Here is a 13,293-nt window from a genome sequence, read left to right on the forward strand (position 1 = left end):
CACCCCGAGCTGCAAAGTTTTGCCTTTGTGTTGCAACTCATCTGATTGACATTTTATCTTCTTAAAAGACACAGCATCTTTGAAACATCATACTTGAGAAAGGCCTCTAAATCGCTGCTAAAGAACTCAATGCTGTCTCAAAGCCCCCTGCTTTCCTGTTAAATCAGTCAAAAGTTATTTAACCCTGACAGAAACAACACCTCTCTAGAAGCCACCCTTAGCAAACACCACAGTTTACCTACTGTGAACTTTCAGAGCAAAGTGAAAACCTGGGTTTCAGTTTTTTGGGAATCTGAAAAAGAGTTTGAGGTGATAATTCCAATTTTTTGTTCCCTGGGTTTCTGCCACTAAACCCAAAAGAGCAGAGTTGTTCCAGCCTGAGGGAGCAGAAAGCTGCCAAAACAAGAAGAAATCAAGTAAAGCAACTTGATTTCTTCAACGTGAGCAGATACTTCACCAAATGTAGAAAATTCATATTCATTTTGTTTCATGCTCCTCTGCAACAAAATGAAAAAAATCCTCTTGAAGAACTGGGTGAAAACCTTTTCATTTAGAATTTTCCCAATGAAGTCCTGCATTTTCATTTAGCTTTTTGAATCGCTTTCACAACACTGCAAATACGTTCCTGTTTACAATATCTGTGAAAGTGTCTTCACCACAAAAAACTTTGTCGCTTATAACTTAGTGCTGCAATCAGATACACAAGAACTGATTTCTCATGGGGAGTCCCATCCATTTCAGAAGTTACTTACGCGTACGTCCTTGCAGTACCAGCATATTCCAAGCAGAAGAGACAAAACTAGACAAGATGGTCGTGGGACATAAAGCAGAAAGAGAGCTGGTGATGAACTGACTGCAAGTTTTTGAGGGGTTGCTCTGTGTGTTTGACACGGGGCAAGAAAGATTCTTAGAAATTAATTCTAATTTAAAATTAAAACAATCACTCACTGCATCATCAGAGCAGAAACCTGCCTGCACAACCCTGAATATTAATTAAAGTGACTGATGAAAGGGCAAAACAGCTACTAACAGGATTATTTGGACTAGGTGGAATTTAACCAATTGATGGATTAATTCCGACTTTGCCACCTGCTAGAAAATTATCTGCAGAGTGTCCCAATCAATGCTAGCAACCAAGTGGATGCTGGAGGAATCTACTGAAACCACAGCTGCAACTAAAGGCAGACCACAAAGGACAACAGTTTGCTTACATCTACCATTTTCATTTACAGAATCTCCAAGCGTTGTGCAAACCAACCACCTATATTTCCCTCACGAGTTTACAAACAGAAGCTCTGAAGTGCAGGAGATCTGAGTCTTGGCCACTTTTTATCAGCAGAGTTTGCACAAGAATTGTGGAAGGGGAAAGATAAGAGGGTGAAATCCTGAAAAAACCCAGTTTTTCCCTTGACCTTAATGGGGCCACACCTCACCCTCAGACCCCTGCTCTAACCATTACCCTGCAGAACGCTCGGTGCAGCTGGTTTTTGTTTACAGCAGAGCTGAAAAAGGAATTCTTCCTCATTAAAAAAGTTAGAAAGCAACTCTGTTAGTGTCAAATCCCTGGGAACTTCGATTGTCATTCCAGTAGCATTCAGGGCATAACTGGATGCTTTCCAACTAACTCCTCTCTCAGGGCCACATGCCTATAAATATCTGAAGATGGAAAGAGATGAGTGCCCAGACAGCTAACATCCAGGGCAAGGAGGGCACAGGACAAGACTCTCAACAACAACAACAAAAAAACCACCAAAAAACAAACTGAGATGAAGTATGGAAAACCAGAGCGATGGGTTTCTGGCAATGCGCTGTGACCTTCATAGGCTTCCTCCTTCAGAGGAGCCAAAGACTAACCCTAGCTGGATTTTCAAACCGCCACAGAAAACTGAGCAGCATGATCATGAAAAAGGACATATGTGTAGTAACGGGCAGCCAACAGTCACTCCTTTCTCTCTAGATGATTCACAATATTTTATCGCTAATAGTTCTTGTTAAGACTTGCATAAATTTTATACTAATAAAGACACAATAGAGTTGCTTTAGTTATTTGGCTAATTTCCAGACAACTTTTGAAGAGACTATTTCTAAAGAGCTACAAGATATAGGATTAGTAAATTTTGTGGCTTAAAACAAGAGGTCTAATTTACTCAGAATGGGGGAACTGGAGTAGATGAGTTAACCTTATTTCTTGTCCATCGTTTGCTTCTTGCTACAGAGGTGCTTGGAGAATGTATTTTGAGTGTGAGAAAACTGAATCCCCATCAGCACTGTGACTTCCTTAAAAACACGGTATTATTTATTTTACCAGCCTGTTCTGTACAAAAGCATTTGGCAAACTACAGTACTCATTCTTCACTTATGAGACAACTGCCCAAGGAGGGTGAAAAAAAATCTCTGTTGTTACTTCTTTCTTCATTTCCTGCAGTTAACGCTTTTCTTTTTGCCATGGTAGAAGTATAGTGATCCATTCTATAACGCTCACAGCATTACAGCATTTAGACACCATCTAATATATTCAGAAACAGATCATACACCACATGAAAAAGGAGGAAACCGCTTCACTGTTTTTCCCCAATAGATTAATTGCTTGAACAAAAAAAGAGAAGGAGAAGAAAAAAAAAGAGAGACCAAAGAGCTAGTTTCCTAGAGCATACATCTGTTGCCATTTCACAAGCCTGTTCTTGGGAGAAAGCTTGATGAAACATATTAGTGTTACATCGTGCTTCAAGAGTGGTAACATTCAAGCTCAGGAGAATCCAAGTACAAACCACTTATCATGTCTCTTTAATTATTATTTCCAGTTTAGTCAGCTGGACTGGAAATTAATTGCCTCCAGATACCAGTTGCTGTTGAACTACCCTTGGTAATGCAGACAGCATGGTACTTACAAGCACAGAGTTGCTCTATGAGTGCTGCTTTTGCAGTATTCACCCACAGATCATAGAATCACAGAATCACACCATGGTAGGGGTTGGAAGGGACCTCTGTGGGTCACCCAGTCCAACCCCCTGCCGAAGCAGGGTCACCTACAGCAGGCTGCACAGGACCTTGTGCAGGCGGGTCTTGAATATCTCCAGACAAGGAGACTCCACAACTCCCTGGCCAGCCTGTTCCAGTGCTCCGTGCAGCACATTAACGCAAAAGTCCTCACAAATTAACCCAAAAGGTCACAAAAGCATCTGAGGAAGAGTTCTTCGGGAGCTCATGTCATCGAGATAACCAAATCCATCGCACACAACCTCATGAGTAGTGCAGGCACCTTAAGAACGACAGAAATTTTTCCTAAGTCTTCTCAAATGATAGCCACCATTTACCTTTTGATAAGGGAAGATTCAGTCCCCAGACTCAGTCATGTCAGCTGTGCACTGGCCCAGGCACGGGATGCTGGCATTTTGAGGTAAACAAGTCAAATGCAAACACGTTGTCATGCAATAGCTACTTAGAAACACAGACATAGATAGAGTACACTGCTTTAATGCATCCATGAGTATTGAGAACTGGAGGGAAAGTGACGGAAAAGATGAACAATGCACATTACAGATTAACTTTTATTTTTTAATCCATCTGGATCACAGTTCCTTTGAACGCAGCCTTCAAACCACAAACTATTTTACAGATAAGCATAAACACTTGGGAAACCCTTCATTTTTTTCCAGTTGTATGTTCTGAGAAAAAGCCTACGCTAGCCTCAGAAGTGAGAGGAGCCCCAGCAAACCTGCTCAGCAGTTCGACACTTCATTTCTATTTATCCAAGGTACAGAGGACAGAAACCAACAGCTCAGCGCTAACTTTGAGAGCACGCTGCTCTTCTTCGGGAGTAACTTTAGGTGCAGGGGTTGTCTCCGTGCCAGCACACATGACGGTAATAAACTGTTCACTTGACAAAATATTGTTGCAAGGCAGAATGTATGCTTAATAAACCATTTATGCCAGATTATTTTGTTAATCTCCTGGGATTTTTACATCACTACGACTTTCAATTTACTTCTCTCACTGTGTTCCTCCCCTTTGGTTTGCTTTGGCTGTATGTATTGTGTTCTGCTCATCTTTGTGGAAGAGGGCTTTTTCAGGGCTAGCCTCTACATTATTGCGATGGCCTTCAAGACACTCTCTGCCTTCCTTTGTTTTATTATAAACTGCTCCACAAAGAGCTGAGAGATCTTAAAGTGTCTCTTAAAACATGACACTAGAATTCTGTTTAAGCTTGCCAAGATTCCTGTGTTAACAACCCTGTTTTATTCAGGTAGGTACAGATTTTTCCATGCCCCCGCCCCTTACACACTCTATTTATTTAGTTCTTTTATGCAGATTCCTGTACCTTTCACAATGGATTGTGACTCACTTCAAACCCTCTTTCTTCTTCCTTCCCCCTCTCCACACCATGGCTGACAATATTTACTCATTTTCTTTAGAACCTCTAAAGAGCACGAATTCTAATGTTTGAAGTTGGATCATTTTTGATTAATTAAATACATATTATGGTGGTGCCAGCAGCATGACTATAATTAAAGCTGCATTGGATTTTTTTTTTTAATCAAAAGCTCTGATTTTCAAGTGTTCGCTCACTCCTATATGTGCTTGCTCCCTCCCTCCCTCTCTCGCTCCTCGTCTTTCTCTCCCCCCATCTGTGTTCGCTTCCGCACACACGCTCACTCGCCCATTATCGCTCACACCTGCACTCCCAATTGCTCACGTTCTGTGGCAAATCCTCCTCGCCTGGCAGCAGGGCAGGACGCAAAGGGCATCGCTTCGCCCGCGCCAGCCGCTCAGCTGGTCTCCTCCCATCTCAGCCACAATGCAACCCCGGGAGGGCAAAGCCCAAAGATGAAGCCACGCTATGGAGAAAGGGTTCATCTGAACGAACATGCGGCCCAACCCTTCCCACCAAGGCAAGCTTCAGCTGCCTCAGTCCCTTAGAAAGACAACGTGCCCACCACCAAACAAGCCCCTCCACGGGCGGTAAATCTATATTTCAGTGAGCTAAAAGACACATCTAGGTGGTTTGCTGTCACAAACAGCAACATGAACCACGAAAATGTGCTGTTCTGCAGTCCACGCCGTGGCGTTGCGGTGATGCCAGTGTTACCCAGAGCCTATTTCCTTTCCCAAAGTGCTCCAGACAAGTCAAGCACAAAGCACTGACTGTGCAGTCTAGCCTTTGCTCAAAGCTATTCCTTCTCTCAACACTGCACAGCTTATCACCACCAACTGCTGCAGCTTCTGCAAAACTCAAGCAAAAACCCAGCAAGATTATTCTTGTTTTGCCAACATGACATAGGGACAGAGAAAACATGTGGCTGGCGAAAGAAAGCAGAAAATCCCCGCACATCCTTAGCACAATCCAAACAGCTCCTGTAAGCACATCCTAGAAACCTCAGCTCTCACAACACCGCTGCGACCTTGCGACATGATCCGCGTGGGAGGACGCTCACGCAGCCTCACCCGCACGTAAACCTTTGCTGCTGTGGCCACAGTTGTGGGCCAGAGCCTGTCTCTCTGACATCTCAGGTCACTAAAGGGATGTCATCAGTGTGAGACCAGGCCAATGGCAACAGAATTTTAAAGTAATTTGAAATGCTACTAGTTCCCCAAACACCACTGAGCAATGCCTTTGTTGTCACATACTCCTGCCTTTTAAAAAACTTTCCAAAAATCTTTCCAAACAGCACAATACAAAAGGAAGAGCAGTAGATACACAAAGGGAAGACTAACGCAGGCCTGAAGCTCCTTGTAATGATTCCACTTTGCACTGGAGAACTTCACGGAATGAAAAGCCTCAATGAAAAACCTACGCTGTCAGCCTGCAGCAACAGGGGCCCATATTTTCCAAAGAGACGACAGCTAAATAATGACAAAAACCAAGCAGTACTTGTTTGCAAATAATCAGCATTTCTTTGGCACTGTACTTACCAGCTTGCCTGTCAGTCTGATATTCAAAGACAAAAAGTACTTTAAATACCATCTTTCAAAATTTATAGGTGTCCGAATATGACAGTTACGAATCTAAACAGAAGCAACACTCTGGGCCCAGAGTGTCCAATTATACTCTTTTATGACCTGAAAACCAGCTTAACTACGCATTTATAATCTCCTCATTCCTGAGAGATGCAAGACCTTTACGTACAATCTTCTGCTGTCAGCTAATGAACAGAAGCATGTAACTGTTCGGCGCTTCAGAAGATGAAGCAAAGCAACGGTTGGAGATGCAAGATAGATACTGTAATAACACATGCTAAATGAACATGCTTAATATTCTTAGAAATCTGTTTTCTGAAAATAACAGTTCTGCAGATATCACAGTCAACAAATACCACTAATAGAGCAATAACGCCAGCACGATCTCGGGAGGTTTGCAAAAAGTTGCATTATAAAAATAGTTACCATAAAAGCATGGGTAATGAACAAATCCAGGTTTCCTAAAATTTAAAAACAGTTGCAAGAAGGTAGTGTTTTATAACGCAGACTGGTAACAGTATTGAAAAAATCCAAATGAATACTTAATAAACATAGGGAATATTTTGTTTAACAACTTCTGGTCACTAATAAATGCCTCTATCTTTAATAAATTTGAATGGAATTTGCAGATCTCATTTTCATTTCTGAAAAAACACAGTGAGCCTTTGATCAAAATGTAAATGGCCCAACAGCACTGAAGCCACGGCAAAGGGGGTGTCCAGTTCAGCTCAGCAGAGGAATTTGGGTTCCATCCCACAAAGCTCTGTAAAAGTGGAGTTTGGAGGAGGCTGCACGTACAGGCTCTTTGATTTCAGAAATTGCTCCTCTTGAGTGATTTCTCTCTCATATCTATTGACTCTAACAGCATCCTGAAAAGTCCATCTCTATAGTGAAAATTTGGGAGCCAACAGGACATTTTAATAACTAGTAAATCATTTCCATTTCTACCATTTCTTATTCCCTTGGGGAGGAGGTGTGTCAGCTGCTTTAGCTTCGCCTGAAGTGCAGTTCCATTTTCAACATCGGGCAGAGATACTGACAGCAATAGGAAGGAGACTGCAGGTTACATAAATTTAAATTTACTCCAATTACAAGTTGACTCATCAAATGATTGAAGCTTCAATAGTGGAACGGATAGATAGCAGTTTATCTACAGCTAGGTTATACCATATACCTGTATGAATGAAAGAGAATCTGGTAAAGCTCAATGCACTTGAATTTGCAAATACCTTTCTGCTTTAGGGTGAGCACCTAGCCCTGCTACCCAAATGCAGATTTTCCTGTTACAGAAAGAGAAATTGGTCTGTACCTAGAAGTTATCAGGTTTCTGCAAAGCTAGCTCTCCTCAGGGGGTTTTCCCAAGGATCAACAAGGTGACCTTGGCAAAGGAAAGAACAGGCAAGAGTGGCTAAAGGCGGAATGAGGAGAAAGCGAACCAATACCCTTGGCCCAGGCACCCTGAAGTTCTCCAACCTTTGCACACATCAGAGAGCAAGCAAGCTCTCAGGCACGAGAGCGCGAGTTCAAGCAACATCGGGGTCAACTTCCTCACCCCTAACTTGCAGATTTTCAAATTTGTTTACAGTTTCTCTCAAACCCCCCAAAATTCATTTCGTTTAAAATGTTGCTATATGAGTCTGTTCATATCCAAAGCACTAAAATATCCAGTAAAAAAACCCCCACAAGATTAACAGAACACAGTAAGCCTATTCACTGTTTTCTATACAGGTTCAAAATGCATACATGGCCTTGCTTACAGTGACTGAATGCAGCTAGATGTACAGGAGTTATCAAATTTTTTTTTTTTTGAGAGAGAAACAGCAGCAGCAAAGACAAAAAGCAAACAAGCTCTCTGCTCAGACAAAGTTGACTTCCTGAAAGCTAAATACCTGCTTGCTGGCAGCCGTAGTTTTAAAATCTAAAATCCACTTCATATCAGATGTTAGATGTTTCCCTTATTTACAATATTTCAGTACTGATGACTCATGTAATTTTGATATATAATGGTTTCTTAAAACCTGTGCTCCCTGAAAAATGATTGCTAAGGAAGCCGAACTTTTATTAAAGAAAATATTGATGCAAGGCTTTGGATAGAAAAGCTTGAAAATATAACCCAAGTGCAGAGCTCTCAAAATCCAGAGCGCAAACAGAAAAAGCACGAGTGAAAAAAAAAAAGCCAAAACAAAAACAAACTCATGATTTTATAGGGCTCCAGTGTATCAACAGAATAAGAATCTGTCAGCATTTTCTAAGGCACATATTGCCAGGCACAAGCCATCGGAGCAACCACCAGCCATTCCATAATGCTTCCCAGTAACTCACTTTCCACTTTGGGAGTTTATACATTTTCTGGAACATGGAAACAATTTTTTTCAGCTTGAATGCTCCCTGCACTAGGTTATTCTAAAGGCATATGTTAAACAGCAGCCAAACTTGCACAAACCTCAGCTAATACTGTATTTTGCAACACTTTTTTTGTGAGTTCACATATTTTTCAAGAAAAACACAGTGCTTCAAATTATATCACTAGAAAGGCAGCTAATCCTTCCCAGACCCAAACACTACATGTACCACATTGCAATGTTGTGGCTGACTAAGCCCATTACAAATGTAAAGCCTCGCTTTAAAAGGGGAAAGAGGTAAGACTGCATGGATAATTCTGAAGTGCTTTATAAATGCTGTTGAAATAGTAAACCCATTTTATGGATGAAGTACAGATGTTAGCTAAGTAGTATGTGGACATTCAAAGACATCTTTTGTGTGAGAGCTGGGAACTGAAATTAAGTCATCTAAGCTGACAGGTTTTTGCTGAGTTGCAATGTCTTCATTTTACACGATTCCTTTTTCTTGACTAGCAAGGCCTCATCTGGAGTACTCTGTCCAGTTCTGGGCTCCCCAGTTCAAGAAAGATGAGGAGTTACTGGAGAGAGTCCAGCGGAGGGCTACAAGGATGGTGAGGGGACTGGAGCATCTCTCCTATGAGGAGAGGCTGAGGGAACTGGGCTTGTTCAGCCTCAAGAAGAGAAGGCTGCGAGGGGACCTTATAAATGCTTATAAATATCTGAAGGGTGGGTGTCAGGAGGATGGGGCCAAGCTCTTTTCAGTGGTGCCCAGCGACAGGGCAAGGGGCAATGGGCACAAACTGAGGCACAGGAAGTTCCGTCTGAACATGAGGAAGAACTTCTTCCCTCTGAGGGTGACGGAGCACTGGAACAGGCTGCCCAGGGAGGTTGTGGAGTCTCCTTCTCTGGAAATATTCAAGACCCGCCTGGACAAGGTCCTGTGCAGCCTGCTGTAGGTGACCCTGCTTGGGCAGGAGGGTTGGACTAGATGACCCACAGAGGTCCCTTCCAACCCCTACCATTCTGTGATTCTGTGATTCTGTGACTACTCACCTCTTGTGCAAACGACTCTGCTTTCTTCCGCAGGTTCTTTTCCAGTTCAAAGTTTACATGAAGCTCTTCATATTCCTCTACCGCCAGCACAGACACTGTTTATAAGAATAAAATAAGATCAAAAGTCAAACTGGAATGGATCAAAATAAGATGAAAGTACTACTTGATTTATCCAGATACGCTATCATTCCCCAGCACCATGAATCCTTGAATGTAACACTTAGCTCTACGTTTCCGTGTACAGGCCCCTTCGCAATATTTGTCCTCTTTGCTCTAAACCTCACTATATACAGATGCACAATTACTGATCTTCTGAATAGAGTAATACTCCCCTGCCCAGACTCAACACTTCAGTAACACATGTAGCACAGAGCACACCTTTCGGTGCGAGCAATCAAAGCCTCAAGAGAGCCCTGCTGAAGCTATCAGACATTACGAGGTTATTTTGGAAGCACCCGCATTTGCCTGCCTGGTTGGAGTGAGTTTTGATGGCTCCCTTTACAAGAGATTTAAAGGAGCCTGAAGAAGAAAGCAGTGCAATTTTGTGTTGCCTGTATTTAAACTGTGCTCACAACAGCAAGGCTTGTACGGGTGGCTAAAGCTAACCATGGGCACGCGTCCCCAAACCATTCTGAACCGGCCTCGCTCGAGGACAGCAAGCATCATTTCTAAGTACTCAAGTACTCAACATGTCTCAGTGACCACTTGCATAAGCTTTAGCTGCAGACTGGTTTGCAGGATGATGGCACTGGATTTCTAACACTGTTCTACATATAAGTTCTTTGCTTCTTCAGAGATGAGCATAACAGTTTTTAAAGCTACGTAAAGTAACTGGTACTTCAGAACATGGGATACACACCCCAGACCATCTGACTCTCAAAATTATGTTAACTTAAAAAAAACAAACAAAAAAAAACCCAAAAAAAATCCCCGAAAAAACAAACCCACAACAAAAAAGCCCCAAACAACCTACACACTTGGAAAGATTCAAGATAAATTCACCACCTCTGACTGAAACGTATTGATTACCCAGCTCCAAGACAGTGCCACAGACACACAGTAGATACTGATTATATACTTTGGTAGCTCTTTTCAAGCATACAAAAAAATCTTGCTTTATGTTGCCTGTACATTAGGACCTAACCTGGTATAACTCCTCCTTCCTGGAAAACAGGCAAGTGTGAAAAAAGGGGTTGTTCTTTTTTTAATTGTGCTTAGAAAAAAGCAAACATTTCAGAAACATTCAGTCTGCCACACTATCCCATCAAAAGCTTCTTCAAGCTGGTCTGTCTAATCAGCCTATCCAAAATTTGGTGTTTCAGGAGTCCTCAAGTACTGCCTGCCATAGACTCAAGCAACACAGACACATGAAATAGGTAAGAGACGAACACTCAGTGAAAGCTTACAGGGTACGTCCTGCAACGCAAACCTCCTCTCCCTATGCTGAGAGACAGCTGCAGCGCTCACAGAAGATAAGACCCTGTCCCACTGGACAGTAATGGAAAAAGAGAGAAAGTAATTTCCCACTAAAAGTTCATACATTTCTCTGTAATTCAAAACCCGGCTGTCTCCTTGAAATCATGGACGACACTGATTTTGTATACTTTTTCCAAAGAAAAAGAGTGTTATTGGCAAGCGGCCATGGCACGACTGGAGTCTTCGCTACTCCAAAGATTGCACTTTTCTTCTGTATTTTCACTATTTCACGGTGGCTATTTCCACAGGTCCTCCCACGTGAAAGCGGCAGTGCTGCCAATTCCCTCCACTGCCTAACAAACATTTCAGAATTCCCGGGAGATGTCTTAAGAGCTTTTTATTTTTCCTCCCTAGGTAAGCAAGGGAAACACAACTGCAGAGGAACAACTTGAAGATAAATCAGAATAACTGGGAATACAGCTGAAGACCTCCAGGATGTATTGCTGAACAAATAACTGAGTGCCTTCGGAAGGCAGAACAAGTAATGCATCGAGACAGGCACGCATTAGAGGCCAGAACCATTGTCTGCCACTTCATGAAAATGTGAAATAGCCAAAGAAACTTCTACCCAAATAAATTTTAATTTTACAAGGCTAAACCAGCAACAAGAGCAAAGGGCACAGAAATCCAAGGCACTAAAATCTTGACCCAAAAGCAGTTCAGAGGGGAGGGGAAACTATTTCTCACGTGGAAGTACTCACCTTCATTAAGCAAAAGCTTTCCTTTCCTGAGCCCTATCTCTATTTAAGCTTTACCTGGCCTGGTTTTATCTCTCATTTCTTTCCAGGAAAGGAAAGTCCCTGCTGTCCTTCCATAACTTGAAATCCTATTTATCTATTCCCAGCACTCTTGCCTTCTTCTCCTCATCCTCTGAATACACAAGTTGCTCCCAAATCTTTAGACACTCAAAATTATTAGCTGTGTCCCAACTAAAAGGAAGGCAATGTAATGATTTAGGAAAACAGGAGATTAAAGCTCAAACCGCATCTCGGTGAAGGACTGCCTTCCTGTCCTAGCTTGCCACTTGTGCCACAAAGCAAAAAGTTTTCCAATTCTCACATTCAACCTGCTATTACACTGTCACATTTTCCTGGAGTAGAGACAGTCTAGAACAGTCCACACGTTTATGCAATGCCTGCAGCAATAAGGCCAAGAGTCAGATCTGGATCACAGTCACAGCTCTGTAACCTGCTCTTTGTACTACAACATAAAAGCTCTGAAGCTTCTGCAAAGAATGTAGACAACCTGCTGAGACCACACACCTCTGTTACATTTCTCCAACAGTTTTTGCTGCTTATTAACTTCTGTTGTCAAAACAGCCTTTTCTTCTTTCACTTTATTCACCTAGAAGAGTGTGAAGATCAAAAATAAGAGTATTTTAGTTAGTGGCATAAGGCATATAGCAAGACATAATGCAAGCAATATTTTAATTTTGGTAATTCTGTTTCTTAGGTTTGGCTTGATCTTAGGGTTTCCAGTGGGACGGAAAGCATTTTTACCCCAACTTACAGACCCCGTAACAGATGGCATTAAAGGGTTATGAACTAATCCTTCACACTGGGGCTCCCGTGACCCTTTCTCATAGCATGTACCAGTCACAGCTGCAAACAGAACATCTTTGGAACCTTTCAGGATGAGGCACCATAGCACCTGGTTGAAAAGTTACCAGCCTGCCCTTGACTGCTTGAGTTTTAATATAGTCAGGCTGCTGTTTTGCTTTTTTTCCTGAGCTCTGTTTATTGTCCAAGAGCTGTCAGCTGTGTCTTTCTGAATGCAAGTGTTGCATAGACAGGAAGAGCCACTAAGTCCTGATTTGCATCAGTACATGGCTTAGCCAGTTCTCAAGCAGGAATGAAACTCTGCTGCTCAAAAAGCCAATTTGCTGGTCTAATTACCACAACAGGGCACTGCCAATGGCTAAACTCAAGGATATGCTCAATGAAGTAGCACCAGTGATTAAACTGGATGTTCTCCAGAAGTATTTCTTGCACATCCACAGGTTTAAAGAAATCCAAAAAAAAACCCGCAGGCTGTGATGGGTGAGGGGCTGTCAGGGAGTGGAGATGAGAGTTTTAACATTGGCGTTAGAACAGATCATGAAAAGTCATGTGCCAGCAACAGCAGCAGACTGGACTCTGACGTAGCAGGCCACTTCTAGGCGTATGCCCCGAGTGGTCCATCACATGGGCAGGCTGTCAGGACTTGCGATTAGATAGTATTCAATTAACTTCACAACTGAGCGTTTTTAGCAAAATTAGATACAAAAAGTACTGACTACACGCTAACGTGGTCTCGCCTTCCATGGTACAATACATACTTCTTCAATTACTTCTACAAGTTTGCACCTCAGGTTTTCCAGTTCAATGGCTAAGGTCTTCTTTTCCTCATGAACAGACACAATTTGGTCTCGCAGCTCTACAGTTGGAGGAAGGAAATAGAGAAATATATTTTATTCTTGGAAGAACAC

At 42.3% G+C, this 13,293-nt stretch overlaps 1 protein-coding gene across 2 annotated transcripts in view; it reads right to left on the reverse strand.

Moving 5' to 3' along the window:
• SHTN1 (shootin 1) overlaps positions 1-13,293 on the reverse strand; it is a 66,724-nt gene that overhangs the window by 25,093 nt on the left and 28,338 nt on the right. For both annotated transcript variants that reach the window (XM_075423814.1, XM_075423815.1), the window contains exons 6-8: positions 13,144-13,241; positions 12,089-12,170; positions 9,351-9,445 (exon numbers count right to left, since the gene is read on the reverse strand). In XM_075423814.1, coding sequence (XP_075279929.1) covers positions 9,351-9,445; positions 12,089-12,170; positions 13,144-13,241 — 275 coding nt within the window. The remainder of the gene's footprint in view (positions 1-9,350; positions 9,446-12,088; positions 12,171-13,143; positions 13,242-13,293) is intronic.

This window comes from Opisthocomus hoazin, chromosome 6, assembly GCF_030867145.1.
Source record: "Opisthocomus hoazin isolate bOpiHoa1 chromosome 6, bOpiHoa1.hap1, whole genome shotgun sequence".
NCBI classification, from domain to species: domain Eukaryota; kingdom Metazoa; phylum Chordata; class Aves; order Opisthocomiformes; family Opisthocomidae; genus Opisthocomus; species Opisthocomus hoazin.